Raw genomic sequence first — 17,518 nt, 5'->3', positions numbered from 1 at the left:
AGTTGTGGCGAGTGCTCAGGTCGCCTACAAGTGAAGATAATGGTGACTGTTGGTGGTCAGTTGCTTATCGCAGTGTAGCGCTCAGTTCACCACGATTCTTGCTAACTGCAGTTGATAATCATCTAAACGACTAATGGCTATATCATATCTAGCGCGTAATATGATCACGTCAGCATGTGCCAGACCGGTGGTTTAACCTTAGTATAATCATTTGAAATGATTACTCCAAGGTTCACCACTGCGCAGAGTTATCTAAGCTACTAAGAGAGTATAGCCGCGATCACACAAGCATTTTTGACCTGCGCCAACCACCACTCACATGGGTACCAAATGGGCCTGTGTATGTTGGCCAGTGCCAAATTTCAGCACAGATCAAATTATTACATATGAAATGTAACTGGTTCCGGCGGAGATTCACCTGGCTTTGTCTCAGCATTGTTTAGTATCAAGTGAGTGGTTTACGTGTGAACGCGTTCTCTTACTGGGCACGAACCATATATGACTAGGGCTAGATCCACAGGGTCGTGGCTTATCTCTATAGTTGTCAAATGGATAGTAGCAGGCCTGTTAGAGACTACTACCAGCCATTAAGAAACAAGGCCATTCCAATAACAACGATGGAATCATCAGCAGGCGAAAAAAAAAGATTGGATTACTGGTAGAACAAGAAATACAGGACATCTCGTAGTCAGCAACAAGTTTGTTAAATAAAGGAATTCTAATTCGCGTTCGATGCTGAATACCCAACTTACCGCGGCGCTATCATCTTTATTTAGCACGTTCAGTATTGACATTGAGCTTGCTCTTTTCATGCTAAAAAATACAATGAAATAAATCGCATTTTCAATCATAGAATCCCATCTTAATCTCATTTTCATTTTTTATCCGTCGACGCTGACATGAAGCTAATATTGGACGAAGCAAATACCGTAATCTTTCCGTATTTGAAAAATTTTACAAATCTTATGTATCAACCTGCAGCCGAGAACCACCTCAGCTATTCAATGACACATTGAGAAGTTATCGATATTTTTGAAAGCACAGTGATAAAACGTCTGTCATTCACGGTATTTCAATTTATTTTCAAACAGAAAGGTATAAATTATCAGGTGGGTTTAAGCAGCAGATTGATACCTGGGCCCAGTTTCACGAAAAAGTTTAAGCCTAAAACGGTTAAGTTTGAATTGTTGTCCTCATTCAAAACATGAAGTAACCAATAGCAATTACACCAAAAATTTGAGTTTAACTTTTTTGTGAAACTGAGACCTGGGTTCAGTTGGCCAAAAGTTGATTAAAGTTAACCAGTGGATAATTTACAGTAACAGTTCATTGTTACTATGGTATTTATGCGCCAGTTATCTTTATTAACCAACTTTTCGGCAACTGGCCCGAGGGTCCGGTTCCACAGTTCCGAGTTAGGGTTTGACTCATGAGTTAACTAATTGAAAATGAACTTAAACTCAGATCTAACTCTAACTCACAACTGTGAAACTGGCTCCAGAATGATAGTGACCGGTACGACGTGCCCTCGCAATTTGACGATTATAATGACAAGGTCGCTATTATGATTGAGTTCTGGGTTAATTATGATTGTTATAATTAAAATCTAAAAGGTGTTTACTAATATGATAACTATACATGCATTATACACGATGAATCTTTTGGAGCAGGAAGACAAACAGTTCAGGAGGGGAACAAGAAACAGACATGTATCCAAATATAACGGATCATATGTACGAGTAACGAGTCTAGACCCACACCACATTGGAAAGAAATTTGGACACGAATAGTCTTTTTATTAGAGTAAATAAAACAAAACAGAAGGGACATACACGTAATAACTCAATAAGCAGACAAGTCCGCTTACATAAAACCCCCACAATGTAAACATTCAAAATAGAAAGAACTAAAAACATGAAATTTTTCAATATATTTAAGATCAAAACATAAGATAAAACAAAATTTTGGTCTGCCATGAGTGCTTTTAATTCAAGTGGAGCTTTTTATATACCAAGTTCACCCATTTCAATGCGATTCTTTTCAGGAATCGTAGATTTAACCCTGAAAGTTTAAACAATTCTCAAGAATACCTTCAGTCGAATCTAACAAATAAATACACCATACTAATGTCTATTTCAAATTGAAAGGGAGCACATCAGGTGGCCTTAGCACAGTCGGTTATGATGGTACATACCTGATAAAAGTCATATTAGGACCAGAAAGGACTGGCAGTTGACCTAAAACATTGATTTCTAATCCATTTTAAACTGCATTGAAGGATATCCAAACAGTCTCCATTGAAAGGGGTTGAATAAAGAAAAGCGACTCAGTTCAATACAGTTTAAAATGGATTAAAAATCAATGTTTTAGGTCAACTGCCAGTCCTTTCTGGTCCTAAGAAGTACCGTATGTACCATTTAAACTGACTGAGCTAGGCCGACTGATGTGCTCTCAAGTCAAGTTGAAATAGACATTATGTACTGACTTGAATAGCCTGTTTTTTTTCTTCTTAAAAATGTAAGTGACGTCTTGGATAAAACGCAAGGCTTCCGTTCTGAGTGAATGAAAAAGAATACTTTCCTCCGCGGTCAGTGATCAAATTTAGGAGGTAATGCAAACTTGCCAGCAATACCAAGAGCCAGCACAGCCAGTATAGGAACCTAATAAAGCACTATGAAAATCATTATGACCAATACTAACTCGTATTCTACTATTTCATAATTCACAATCATTTACTAAGCGATGATTGTCAGCCTAGCCGTTGATAACCTTTTTCCAGAAATTTGAAATGACATTTATGGTAAGTTATATGAAGGAAATTGACCAGGCTGCCAACCTCAAATCAATCGGTGTCTCAGAAACACCTCTCACATTTCAGTGCTGCACCTCAACCAAATCAAATCAGTAATTTTCAAAACTATAACAAATACTGAAAATCAGTTACATTTAAGTAACTATTTTTTTTCTCATGTAAAATATCTATAGCCACGATCACATGAGTGTTTTTTGGCGCATGTCAGATGCCAGATTAGGTCCGGGCCAACCGTTCACACAGGTGCCAAATGCCCCCAGTACCTATTTGACTTAGGCAAAATCTGGCCTTCATTGACCACCAATTTTTGATGCATTCATTATGAAGGTATCCATGAGAAACTAATACAATATCTTAAATCATTGAAGTCATCGGATAATGACGCCTTGAATACGGAACTGATAATTTTTGCTTTGTGTAAAAACTTCGTGATCCAAGGGGTTATTTTCAGGAAGGGGCTATTCTGACCACTATTTCCATACTAACATCTACCATTACCAAGAAATAGTCTACGGCAATTTCAATCACGATTACCGTTGAAGAATGAGTTAAATCAAGTTCTAAGCGTTTGCAACTACAGTCAAGCCCCGATAATCCGGATCAGCTTGATATGGATTTCGATCTAATCGGTGCACCTATGCCTAACTAGGGTCGCAACCGACTTACGACTGGTCTGCAATCAGTTTTAACGATCGTAAGTACACTCGTGTGGTAAAATTCCACGACTGAAAAATCAGCGACTGGCCGCCGATTCCTTACGATCAGACTATCGGGTCGGAGCTTATACGACCCGAGTTAGGCTTAAAATATGACGTTCAATCCGTTCACTTCTTAGCCATTTAAAAAGTTCACAGGACGATGGCAACAGCCTTAGTACTTAAAAGACTGGGTAACAGTAAAGCAAACTACTTTGAACAGTTTGACCCATTTCAAAATTCGAAAGTCAAAACCCGAAGTCAAAAATGCCATACCCACAAGGTTGGAGCTGGCCATAAGTCAATTAGATCACTGAAAATGGCTGATAGCATGTGAGTCACACTGCTTTCATAGCTTTTCTTTGATGGGTTTTCATTGATTGAAATATAAACAGGTCGGTGGTGACTTGTCTATGGAAAGCCGTGATGACAGGCTTATCCGTGCGGACAAATCGAAAATTTACGAATAAAAGCCGGTGCGCTGAAGCGGAAAATCATATAATTCACATATGAAATTTTCATTTAATTAACGTAGTACATTAGTGCAAATGACCTGAAAAAAGAAAGAGCATGTACGAGATTAGTAGTGTAAGAATGAATGAACACAAATGTCGTATCAACGAGGCAGATGAACAGCCGCGAAAGCAATAATACTAATTCGCCATCTAGGAATCGATAACCGAACTAACGGTGTATATAAATATATATAATCCTGCAGCGGAAAGCGTCGAGTTCGATAATCATGTAGCTGGAATCAATAATTTTTTGGACAGGACTGTGTGAATTAAGAGCTCGTCTCTTTACAGAAGGTTTTTCGATGAAATTAAGCGATATAATTTGATATGATAGGAGATCAGAATAGTCTTACTTTATTTATCAATGAGAATAGGTCAAGACAGCGGTGTGGGTAGATTATAAAGCATGAATTTGAGTAATTGGCCGTTTCATTTACCGGTTTATGTTATTAGATCAGGAATTCAAACCTATTCGAAGCAAGAATTCATTGCAAAACAAACAGCTCGAACTGAAGAATGCGATTAAAACCAACAACGAATAATGACGTAATGAAATAAACGTAAATGAATGAAGAATTTCATGTTATCATAGTAGTAGCAGCAGTGTAACTAACAGCAAGCAAACCAATCGGCTAAACGTAGATGAAAACCATTTGATGATGCAATAATCAAAGCTCAATTAGTAATAACGGTTGTTACGATGTTAGAATTTACGATAATCGAAATTAGAACCAAACATATCATCCTTGACCATTCGAACCATGGACTCGGGATAATTCTGCGGGTTATAATTTGGTTAAAATACCAAGTATGCACGGGATATTTAGTTAGTCTCAGTTCATAACCTTTACACAAACGGATAGTTTCGTTTCGCCCGACATTTTTTTCATCATCTTTGAAATACGTCACCATTTATGGACACGATCCACAAAGTTTCATATTTGCTAGTAATTGCAGAAATGAACTTATTTGGGCGTCACAAAACGATATCTGCAGCGTAAAAGTTGTACAAGCCATTAATTTGCTTACTACACGTACGACACGAACACTATAGCTACAACAGCTATGCAGGTGTAGAGGGAATGGTGTAAATAAAAACATAAGTACAGAGGTAGTAGGAACCAAATACCATGCACGGAGTGCTCGTGTGGAAAAGGAGATTCGACGACACTTTTTCGAAGAGCTTGACTTAACGAGTGAGAATTCAGAATTTTTTCGATTACATTTTTACAGTCGTCGTTTAGCCAATAAGTAAACCTCGATGAAAAAGCGGTCAAATTTCGTGTGAAAGCACGCAAACGAAGCCGATTAGGGTGGCGCTAGTGTACATTGTGACGAGGGCGTTGGGCGGCTTACCTTCCAGTATTTGCTTCTCCTTCGGTTTTTCCTTTCAATTTCTGGACGAGTTTGGCGCTACTTCTTCGAATGGAAGCTCTTAGTTTCGATAAAGAGCCACTGCGTTTTAGTTTTCCCGTCTGGTAGAAGGTGAAGTTAGAAAGAAAAGGGTACGTTTGCTTTGTAACCAGGCTTAGACATAAAGCTACCATTGTTTTTCAGACGCGTGAGGCACTAAGAGCTTCAATTTACGCTTCTCAACGACGATATTCTTTCGGACGACTTTTTGAGCTACGAACCGACGATTTTAGAAATGATATTACAGTTCGATTCGAGAGAAATCCCGCGATAAATTCAGCCAAAGATGTAAAGTTTTCTTGAATAGAAGTGTGTATATATTTCGAGCAACGTTTCGGCTAAAGACTATCAGCCATCACCAATACGCGCGATGGTAGCCAAGTCTTTAGCCGAAACATTGCTCAAAGTATATACACTCCTATGCAAGAACTTTTATCTAAACTTATATTATAGTTCTGTATTTAACAATGAGAATTCATCGACGGTTCAAACCTAAAAAAGGCCATCAAACTACATTTGATTTAGAATGAACGCTCTTGTCGTCAAAGCTACGCGCGTGAATGTTCAGATTCCGAATTTTTCTCTTCTGCTACACAAGTATCAAATGCACTCAGTAGTCCGGAAATGTTCACGTTCTTACAAATAAATCATATCATCGAATACCATTCGAACTCGTGAATATTTTAGCTAGGTAGAATTTAATGTACCTTAGAATCTAAGGTTCTAATCATTTGTTAGTAGCAGCCGCTATTGCTTGGTTAACACGCTTGTAAAAAGAGAGAGGGGGTGATGGGGGTGGCGGAGAGGGGGGCGTGGCGGGGGTACGTGTGTGTGAAGAAGTACGCAAAGTGAGAAGCTCTTTCGTGCTGCGCCGGAAAACGATTGTAGTCGAAAAACGAAAAACATTTTTTAAAAAAGAAAAGTAAAACGAACTAAAAAAAACATTTCAACCGAGCAAAAAATCGAACATCAAAAGCAAGCTCTGAACAACCGAAAGGTAAATCGCGGTTGTTATGATAATGAAAGGCAGCCAGCCAGCCGACCACAGCAGATAGGGGCTTCACACACGATGTAACCGATGAACCAGGGGAACAACCACCATTAAAGAGTGCTTGTAAACTATTTCAGTTTAACTAATGATTTTCATCATTTGAATAAATAAAGTAAGACAATTTTTCAGGTAAAAAACTTTACGTTTCGATATATATACACATATTCATATTGATCTCAACAACACAATACCAATGTAACATCCTCGTGAGTTGTGGCCCGGTGTATCCCCCCTCCCCTTATTCGGTGTTGCGAAAGTTCAAAGATCTTTCTTTTTCGAGAACCACTGCTGTAGTAGTTAATAAGCATCGAAGCGGGACTAGCTACTACACGGGCGTTATGACGGTCTATTCGATCGGCCTAGTTAGGATGCTCTAATGAATCTACGGTAAAATATCATACCATATCGGAATAGGACTTCCAAAATTCGGAATAATAATTTGGAGTCAGTGGTGTTGCCACCTGTAAAATTTCGACACGCGTAATTATACAGTTCAGTACGAACGGCCATATATGTGAGGAGTTTGGCCAGTTTGACTGGCGTAGTTTAATCACTGATTACTAATTCAATTGGAATTCATGCTTCCAGTTAGGAAAAGAAAACACTTCGATTTCGATTGAAGACATCGATTGATGAGTCAATCGGAAAAATCTGCCACGATTCGTCCGATTCTTAATTCACACAGAACATTAATTGACAAAGTACTATGAAAATACGGGTCTTCTATTAATTTCCAATGTCCAAAATTCAAATTCATATATCATTACTTTCAGAATTTAAAATAGTATCCCCTTCACCAACGTATTTGTCCAACAGTTAGTCAAATTCTAATGAATACGTCACAAGGCTTCAAATTTTATTACCCAGCTACTGTCAGTCATCCTGTTTCTGGAATAACTGACCTATCCTGGATGCACAGCCTCTAAAACCTACCTGGCTTCAAATTCGATCGAGATAATTTGAAGCCGGGTGTCTAGTAGGACCGGCAGCTCATCATGAGTGGATACCCAGATGAAGCAAGACCCTACGGGAAAATTGGACAAAATCGTAGGACGTACCAGTAGTAATGTAGCGTGGTTGGAGAGTTATTTGTCATTTAGAGAAGACCGTATCGTTCACGTTAAGTTAGTATCGGAAACGAAGAAAAAACATTCAGAGAAAATTTCAATACGAAAGAAAGATTCATTAAGACAGCTGTACAATAAAGTAAACAACCGAAAATTTCTGTAGTACGGCAGTAGACTCCACTTGCCACGGAGCTGATTGCCTCGGATATCATCGCACGTCCGGGTACATTCCTGGGGCTAGTTGCTCAAAAATCGGTTAACAAGTGGATAGTTGACATAATGACTTAATTCAGAAGTTCATCGTTACTATGGTATTTATCGGCTGGTTATCTTTGACCATTTTTTGAGCAACTGGGCCCTGTTGCTCAAAAGTTGGTCAAAGATAACCAGTGGATAAATCCCATAGCAACTATCACTATGTCAACTATCCACTGGTTAACGGTAAACAACTTTTGGGCAACTGACCCCTGACCCCTGGGGCCAGTTTATAGACTGGTATTAACAACACCCTGAGGTTAACACAGTTGAAAATGAATTTAGTTAGCCCCAGGATAATACCAGTCTATAAAACTCGCCCCTGGGGTAATGACAACTTGCATCACTCCGGATGCCTCAGAATACGCCGGAATTGAACAGAAAATTTACCCAAGGCAAGCAGAGTCCACTGTATATGCGTATTATAACCATAAAGCAACGGCGTGTTATTATCAGCTCTCACTTTGAATCGGAACTAAAAGAAACGACTAAATCCAATCAACGACTGCGTGAAATTAACATTATCAAACAAAAAGAATTAACAGCCTTCGCCATCGATTATCTGAGGTACTGCGCCATACATAGCACTTGGTAGTAGTAGTATATGAGTACAAGACAATAATCACATTCAACCCAGGATGTCAGTTAGAGTGTCGAGCTAAGTCCCTTTTTCCGCTGTTAAACTAATAACGTGATTTTTTGCGGACAGGTGAACGGGTTAGACTTCGATAAACGGGCAGATTCTCTGTGAAATGAACGTACGTCGAAGTAGATTTTGATTTCATTTCTTAAAATTCTTTCCCCATCTTGGCCCATTTCGAAATAGGCAATGCATATTGCGGAAAAAACATAATCCAAACCAGTTGCGTAATTCATTGCCAATTATCTAAAGCTCTACCATCATCAACATTCGTGCCAGTTGCTGCTTTTTGAGATGTCCAGTTACCATAATTGAACTGTACATAGCTGTATTTCAAAACGGACTAATGGGTGGAGTGGATAGATGAAGCCTAGTCTTTGAAGCACTAACGCCCATCGTGATTGCCAGCGCGGATATCTATGGCAGAATCGCAATATGAGCTATCTCATAGTTGGCAGGAATCTAAATTAGTTCACAAGAACCACGGAACTGGCTCTAGAAAATCAACATGTCTCGCTACACCCAAGGTGAGAACGGTTTTTAAGGACAGATTTGAAATATCAAGGATGTTAGCCAATCATCGAGTTGCTACCGTTTAATTTACCTACTGAGTGCAAACTAGTCGAATTCCTACTTTACATCGACCGAAGCAAAAAGAGTAAAATTCATCGTATTTTCTTTAAAATTAGATTCATTTTTCGAAGCCATTATTCAACTTTATGTTGACTTGTCGAATCGTTGTAGATCCAATGTTGAAGTACGTACGTAGTGCCGTTGCAAGTAGCAGACATCATGCTCTACATTTCAATATTGTAATCGTAATTCTAACATAGAATCGGACGGAAAGAAACAGTTAGCATTCTAATACGTGCGTTTCATGCAAAAATACCGTTTGAAACAAGATTGCAGCAATGAAGTCCCGCTAGCCGAATGATATTCATGATATTCAGAGAATTTATGAAAATGAAATGTAATGTACCACGCTAAAGTTAGACCAGATTTTCTCGAAATCGTCATCTTCGTTGCACTGCCCATTCACAATAATTATGACTTGAAAAATTGATGATAGTCGCAAACTATCTACTTCAAATGCCCAGTGCAGCGAACAATCAGATTTTATCTTATCAAGTCATGAAACAAAATCAACATTAGAGTGCATCGAGATGTGTTGTTTTGTTAAATAGAGCGTTGGGAATCCGGCCGGCGGATGATCGGCATGAGAAAGTTTCAATCTGCCACCACCGAAAGGGAATAGATGATACGGTTTGTGTAGGTTTATTTCACAGAATAGATACCCAGTACATACAACCGAGATACAGACACAGTTCGCTCCACCTTCGAAAAATGTTAATTCAAAACGCTACGGCTACGAGGAGACTTTCGCAAGACACTACTGACCCCTCTACGTACATGCAATTTTGCGATATGTTTCCTCCCATTTTTAGACCGTACCATCGGCACAATGGATAGCACATCGTATCATCAACAACACCAGCATCCATCCAAATAAAAGCCAAACCCGAAAACCGAATCCATTCGTTAGAAAAACCACAAATCAAGCATCGAAAAAAGGAAATACTCCTTAGTGTTAATATCGATTAAAGCATGCATATGATTTTTAGAGAAAAAAGATACGGTACGTAGATAAGCTGAATCTTTCGGTTAAACAAATGGTAGGGCGTAACATCTGTTTTCAGAAATACACATCCAGCCACCAAGAAGTCATCTTACGCACCATTAATGTCTACCATTACAAGTTCCAGCTTGGCTACACTACCCGCATCATCATGATCAAAAATAGCGTCCTTGAGTAATAATATCTTATTTAGTTAACGAAAAAGAAATGGTTGAGAAAAAGTTCCCGATGAGATGTGGAGTGTTTTCTTAGCAAAATTATTTGTTTCCCCCACCCCCCCCCCGCCCCCCGCCTCATCATTTCATGCATAATGATCTTGAGCGCGATCGTAGTTTCGGTATAAGCCTGTATGTAGATGGATGAATGGTTGTAGTTTGTTGATATGCCGTGACGGTCAGCGTGATGGGATAATAATGAACGCGTGTCTTGTACTCATATACTTACCCCGTCCCCGGACCATTCTACTCCTATACTCACTTCGTCGGAATTGCCTGACCTATCGTACACGACGCTGTCGAGCGAGTCGCGCGACTCGCGACGCAACGGCGTCTGCCGATCCTTGCTACTGGATCGGCGTCTACCCGTCGTCGCCGTCGACTGATGCTGCGCTTGTTGTTTTTGTTGTTGTTGTTGAGTTTGGTCTTTAAAATCGCTACCCAAAACTTCGGCGATTTTTGTCTGACGGACGACGTCGAGCGCCTAGAAGACACAATACGGATCAGTCCCATCCCCGAAAATGAGAGACAAAAACAAAACAAAAGGTGAAAAAAATTAACGAAATAAACGATATATAAACATGATGCACGAAACAAGAGGAAAATTTTTTAAAACGATGAGGCGGTGACCGGTGATTCGGAACACAATGTTGTATACGCTACTAACACAAACGATCATATACATCCAAAAAAAGAAAGAAAAATAAACACATTCAAGATAGACACGGTGACCATACAACACAACTTTTATAATACCTCAGGAGGTGGTCCAGTCTGCGTACTGGTCCTTCCCTACTCAACATGCAAAAGAAATATCGATTATATATACTTTTCATCACACAAAAATCGGTGACGTGAGACATCGTGATCCTGGTCCTGGGTTTCAGCGGTCGGAATGTGTATCAATTTCTCAAGGACGATGCCTCTAAACTTAACAAGAGACATTATACGCAATGTTGATATTCCCTTTCAATAATTTGGCACTCATTCATTCATCTCACATCAAAGCCATTTGTTAAACGTTTTGACTTCCAGTACTAGGACCAAGGGTTGTCTGCGTAGCGGGGGCAATATAAGCTTATTACTACTGTGAAGTCACAGAATTACAGAGCTCAAACAACGAATTCCTTTGCATTCCATCTAACTTTTGAAATTTTTGGTAAGCTTATTTCAACGCATCCACAGGAAAACCTGATGGCAGCACGAGAGCGGTCCTTTTTTTGGAAAAAAAGAACAACTACGCCATTGTCAAAGTTTTATCACAAAGCAATTACACACTCCCTTTATATATCGGCAGTAAATAGAGATATGAAAAAAATTTTAAAAATGTCAAAGACAAGAATTTGAATGAATAGTTCAGTACGATAGAAAGAACGAGTTTACGGAAACTGTTTGCCAAAGTAACCAAAATTAAACTTACATTTTTACGCGACCGAGAAGCGCATTCCTCTAAAGTTTCGGCGGCTTCGTATTTGCCTTGTCTTCGGTACAAAGCACCCAGATTCTTCAACGTTGTCGTGACAGTAGGACTGAAATAAATAAATGGTTATTGATACTGTGTTAATGTTGTTGGACAGAGAATAGACGATGCGTGTTTAAGTTGATGGACCAAGAATAGATGATATGTCATGAAATTGGCATTGTAGACCGCAACATAAGAATCATGCATCTCAAGTTGTCATTCATATACTAAAGTGTCATTTCGAAAGTCAATCGCAGAAATTAAGAATTTGAGGGCATTTAACCTTAAACCTATTATCCCTCATGCGGCTAGCCCTGCCTATTACTCCTCAAGCCACGCGATTCCACCTGGGCATTTTTTTTCGTCTGCCATACAAAAATGGTTAGTGGAATCCGAACCCATTAGCGTAGGATAAACTAGTCACCCAAGATGTCAAAATTCCAAACAGAAATCAACATCGTCCTACTCAAAATTGTCGAGTATTTGGAGCATGAACATGACAGAACTGAGCACTCGGTTCTATCCAAATAAGTCGGGATGAATTTCGGGGTGAAAAAGTTACGATTTTGGTGGCCCACCTCATCAAATCTTATATTAAATAAAAGCCTTGACTATTTACTACAAAATAAAACTAATCAATAGATGAAAACCAACAGGAAATAGCTATTTCTATTGTACTGAGGATTTTACCATGAATTTGCTGAGGAGTAATAGACACCAAGTGCTAATGGGTTAAGCAATTAATCATCGCTTCGTGACAACAGGCAACTGATGATGAACTCAGATGGAGAGTCATTCAAATATTAATTTAGGATTTCTACGAATCAGTCTCATATTCGCGTGACGACGAATAAGCAGTATTAAATCTAAACATACCTATCGACCTTAGCGGCTTTGTGCCAGCCGCCATATTCACCATAAAGCGTATTGTCTTTACCGCTGTATTTATCCTGAAATAGTAGAGTGGTTGAAATTCAAATAATTAGTTTACTATGTTTGTATTGTTGTTGAATAAAGTGTTTAAACGGTAGCTTTATGCACCGAAAAACATCACAAACCTTATTCTCCTCTCGTTCTTCGGCCTGCATCCAGATCGGTTTATTTTCATCTACGAAAAAAAAAAGAAACAACCATATTAATGCCATCATACTCTTTGGATTCAATTCCTTTACACTAAATCAGTATATAACACTTTTTTAAATGCTCCTCTGGGCAAGTGTTCTTCAACCTTTTTTCCATACAACCATTTATCAAATGAAGATACTAATAGAGGGAAAGGAGTAAGTGGCCTGCAGTCTGCTTTGAAGTCATAATCAATCATAACTGGATACTAGAAACGTATTTAAGGTTCCATTTAAAAGCAATGAATGAAATTGTTGCAAAACACCCCTTTTTGGAATAATAGAGGCAAATCTAAGATCACGGAGACACCGTGACCACTTTTATTTCTCCGACTTTTCCCCTGAATAATCCCTGACTTGTAAGTTGTTTTCCCTGATTGGATTTGCTAAGAATCCAATCAATTAACAGAGTCACAGACAGAAACTGTTTGATTAAATGGGCGATCTAGCAATCTAAACAAATTTCCCTGATTTTTAGCTTTTATTTACAAAATTCCCTGGCTATTCCCCGACTTTTTTGAAGAAAGGAAAATGCCCTGATTTTCAGGTAGATGGCCGCTCTGCGAGAAAGCAAGGAGTTAATGAAAACTGAACATAGATAAAGATACTACACTATATGAATTATGCCTATGTATCAAATCTTCCATAGAAAGAACTACAAAAGTTGTGCACTCACTGTCTACTTTGCCGAATTCTTTTTCATGAGCTCGAGTGAGAACCTCCTTGTATAGTGTCTCCGCTTGCTTATATTTGCCTTGTTTGAGATATGCTGATGCCTGAAATACATTTGATACCGGAATTCAAGTAACTCGTGCATGATCACTAGATGATAGCCTATTACGCAAGTGAGCATAACCGAAAACATATAATAAGAATTACGCAAAATATTCTTTTAAACCCTCAGACCCCGTGTAGCACTCCATGGTGTTATCAGCTGAAGGCTAGTCAGTAACTAGAAAGCGATTCGGTTTAAAGTTTAAAGCCCAATCAAGTTCGTAATAAACCAATAATTATGTAACTATCTGGCTCAAGGTCAAAGCTGAGAAACTAAGCGACAAGAGACCAGACCAGCACATGAAAAACTGATAGCTTAACACCATTCGGTTACTGCAACTCTCTTAATCTCTCAACAATTATAAGTAACAATAACCCCTTTTTGATGTATCAACTATTTTCTTATCATTTTTGTTTAAGCAAGAATGCACATATACTCAATTAATATATCATGTATGAAAAGCAAAAATGAATACGAAAAATATAAAACCTCAACAAGAAATAGAGAGTTATAGAGAAAATGTAAGTATGGGGGGATTGAATATAAAGTTAATGTGCTGGTGTTAAAATTTTGTGTTTAAATCGGGAGATGGTAAAAAAGTTCAGAGAACATCCCATTGCCAAGTCTAGCAAACGAAAGTGTCAGTTGTTTGTATACGATACTGCATGATATTTTCAACGACCTAAAATATTTGCGAATTCGCTTTCAATTTCAAATCAAAACTTTCGATTTTTAACCATTAACTTTTCATTTAATTACCTCGATCGGATTTAATCACCCCTCCCCCACCATCCAATGTGCGATCACACGAAGAAAACATATAAGTCTCGGTTGACTTTCAAGACAATTCCGAATCGGCCGGGAACAATCATTAGACTTTCAGTAAGCATAACGTATCGACGTAAAACATACAGACATGCAGAGACTATTAAAAAATTTGTTAGTAATATCATCGATTCGAAAACATATAGTCGGTTATAATATGAACGAAACCGAATATAAATACCAATAGATAACATGTTATACATTTAATATATTAGTATATAAGAAATGATGCATTAGACAGATACACATAAATTCAATAGAATAAACGTTAATTGAAGTTGTTCAAGCTAATAGTCACATATACACTTAGCAGAGTTTTGAAATAACCCCAAGGACTTGCTAATTATCAGGATGAATTTACGTTTTTTCCAAAGCATTCAATACAGAATGAACTGGCGCATCACCCAGTATACATCTTTTCAAGTTCAAGTTAGTTACATTGCAGGGCAAAAAATTTGGCGCTTGGGGCAATGGAATGAGAGAGAGAGAGCGAGTTAAATTGAATCGAGGAGGAATTTTTTACTTAACTCCTCGACAGAACCAGATGCTATATCTTCCCCAAAATTTTGTATGAACGCATTTCATAAGCCGCTATTACACAGAGACAATTGGACAGGATCAAGCTGGCCCCGACCAAACTCCCGAGTCAAATTTTGCCCATGCTTTATTAGAGAGCATGTTCATATATACATCACTTGAATTCATTACTAAAATCTAAAATATTATCAAAACGAAAAATTTTCCTTTTGAATGCTAATCAATTAGTTCTAGATGTGACTGAACTCACTTGCCTTCCTGAAGATGACTAAAGATGACTATCAGGTTATAGTCAAAACGTCGAATCAATGAATTATTAACTTTAAGGAGACTTTGTGGACTTCATCTTTCGTTATATCAGCGCGGGATTCTCAATATGTCGCCATGGTATCATTTGAAAATATGTTAATAACAAGTAAGTCTCTCCAATTATACACAGGCCAGATTCGATAGGGGCCAGGCACGGGGCAGTTAAACCCAGACCAAATCGTCTACATGTGATCAAGGCTCATATCTATACATTTTATATTCTATACTGCCTACATACTTTCTCTCCACAACTTAAGACTGATTTTAAGTCAATTTCATTTTATGTCAATTTCATCCTAATATTTTCTATCATTGGTTTTTTCATCAATATTGTTGGCTATGTACGCGTAGGTCTATTTCATTTCTACTAATATATCATTTGTTGCCGATGAATGACCGGAATCATCTATTTATCGATATCTGATCTTTCATTTGATTTCATAATCACGTCATCAGTCTTACCAAATTATTTTTAGTTTTGGCAACATTAGGGTCATCAGGACCGAGTTTCTGGGTGTAGATTTCTAATGCACGTTGGTAGTACAATTCAACCTGCAATGAGCAATCGTCAACTCACCTATTTAACGACATTGAAGGCATGCTGATTAGTAAGAAATTGTGTAGTAATAAAATATCCATTTACGGTCTACGAAAACACTTACATGAGCAATAATTAGCTATTCGATAATAGCGTGTATCATCTTATCGACCCTTAGACCCGTACAACCTAAGCAGTTACTAATTTCAGTTTAGAAGAACTTTACGTCCAAACTGCAAGTAACAGTGTAACCCTAGTAGGTCTTAAGAGGCGACCTTGGCCTTTTTATAGATTGTAATGGCTCACAACCTGACTAAGTTAGCAGAACTTAGTCCATGTATGTGTCTCGACAGCCAATGCCAGAGGCTTCGAACTAGGGTCCCAGTCCTACTTCATCAACTGAGCTAACTGCACAGGACGCAGTCAGAAAACCTTTTTTTCCAAATGGCGTTCATGACCTGAAGAAGTCAGTAATTTCAGAATAACATTTTCTTTCGACTCGATTGCAAAATTAGGGAAACCTGAACAAAGATCAACTGAAATAAGGTATATTTTTCCGGCAGTTCACGAAATCCATCTTTTTTTCAGGGCAAAAATTTGCTCATGCCACATTCTGGAAAAACGCTTTTGGAGACTGTAAATGGAATAGTGCACAAGACAAACATTGTCGCAGTGTGGTGCAGGATGAGATGGGGTAACACACTGCGACAATCTTTCCCTCTTTAAATCACCATGGTAACCAACCAGCGACTTGAATTATCATTATGGAATATGTCAAAAACAGTTTTTTTCCACGAGTCTCCTCAATACGCGAGGATAAATGACTGTCGTCAGAAATCGGTAACATTTCATTGAAATATGAAAGTAGACGTTCACACTAATCTGTAATCAACAGTAAGATCCTCGTCAGTTGACAGCTCTGTAGTCGGCGCGGTGTCTGGTTACCAGGGTAACAATAGTGAATACAGCGATATAACATATGGCGTTGTGCTAGAAAAACAGCTATACGAAGCAGCCACAGACACGAGAGAAGTTCAGTCCAGCGCAACGCGTCTTACCAAGTTGTTTTTAGTCTTAGCGACATTTGGGTCGTCGGGACCCAATTTCGTTTCGTAAATCTGCAGAGCCCTTTGATAATACTGCTCAACCTACGTGTATATACGTACATAATATAATACGAAGAAAGAATGAAACGGTTTTACATTTAAATTGAACGCGTTGTACATGTAGCATATCTTCCTGTAACGTGAAAGCCTGAAAACCAAACAAATCAAGTGGACATTTTATGACCCTACTTGGTAGGTTATTTTTGACATGGGATCGAGTTCCATAGTCGCGTGTAAAGATCAAATCTTCTTTTTTTGTTTCTTAATAATTCATTTTGGATTGATAGTCAAATCTAAATGCACACGTATCCCACAACATAGTTGAACTCAGTCCCAGGCTTAAATCATTCAACCAGAGAGTCAAATCTATCAAACACTATTCCGTGTTGTAACAATACATAGAGAATCACACGCAAATAAAACGAGAAGGATGAAGTCCAAAAAGTTTTCTTAAAGCTAATGATTCATCAATTCAACATTTCGACTATACCCTAAGATTCCTGAAGATGACTATTAGGATATAGTCGAAATATCGAATTAATACAT

General features: G+C 38.3%; 1 protein-coding gene across 5 annotated transcripts in view; it reads right to left on the bottom strand.

Moving 5' to 3' along the window:
• The window catches only part of LOC141912886 (kinesin light chain-like), a 36,945-nt gene that overhangs the window by 5,252 nt on the left and 14,175 nt on the right, over window positions 1-17,518 (bottom strand). Inside the window, exons 9-16 of one of the 5 annotated variants that reach the window (XM_074804309.1) lie at window positions 16,925-17,014; window positions 13,559-13,658; window positions 12,820-12,869; window positions 12,638-12,711; window positions 11,720-11,828; window positions 10,529-10,783; window positions 5,379-5,497; window positions 753-813 (exon numbers count right to left, since the gene is read on the bottom strand). In XM_074804309.1, coding sequence (XP_074660410.1) covers window positions 753-813; window positions 5,379-5,497; window positions 10,529-10,783; window positions 11,720-11,828; window positions 12,638-12,711; window positions 12,820-12,869; window positions 13,559-13,658; window positions 16,925-17,014 — 858 coding nt within the window. Of the gene's footprint in view, window positions 1-752; window positions 814-5,378; window positions 5,498-10,528; window positions 10,784-11,719; window positions 11,829-12,637; window positions 12,712-12,819; window positions 12,870-13,558; window positions 13,659-15,790; window positions 15,881-16,924; window positions 17,015-17,518 lie in introns of all 5 variants that reach the window. The other 4 variants (XM_074804324.1, XM_074804316.1, XM_074804332.1 and 1 more) reach the window with 4 other exon arrangements.

This window comes from Tubulanus polymorphus, chromosome 1, assembly GCF_964204645.1.
Source record: "Tubulanus polymorphus chromosome 1, tnTubPoly1.2, whole genome shotgun sequence".
Lineage (NCBI taxonomy): Eukaryota > Metazoa > Nemertea > Palaeonemertea > Tubulaniformes > Tubulanidae > Tubulanus > Tubulanus polymorphus.
The sequence above is the reverse complement of the archived record's forward strand: the minus strand, read 5'-3'. Positions and strand labels throughout refer to the sequence as shown.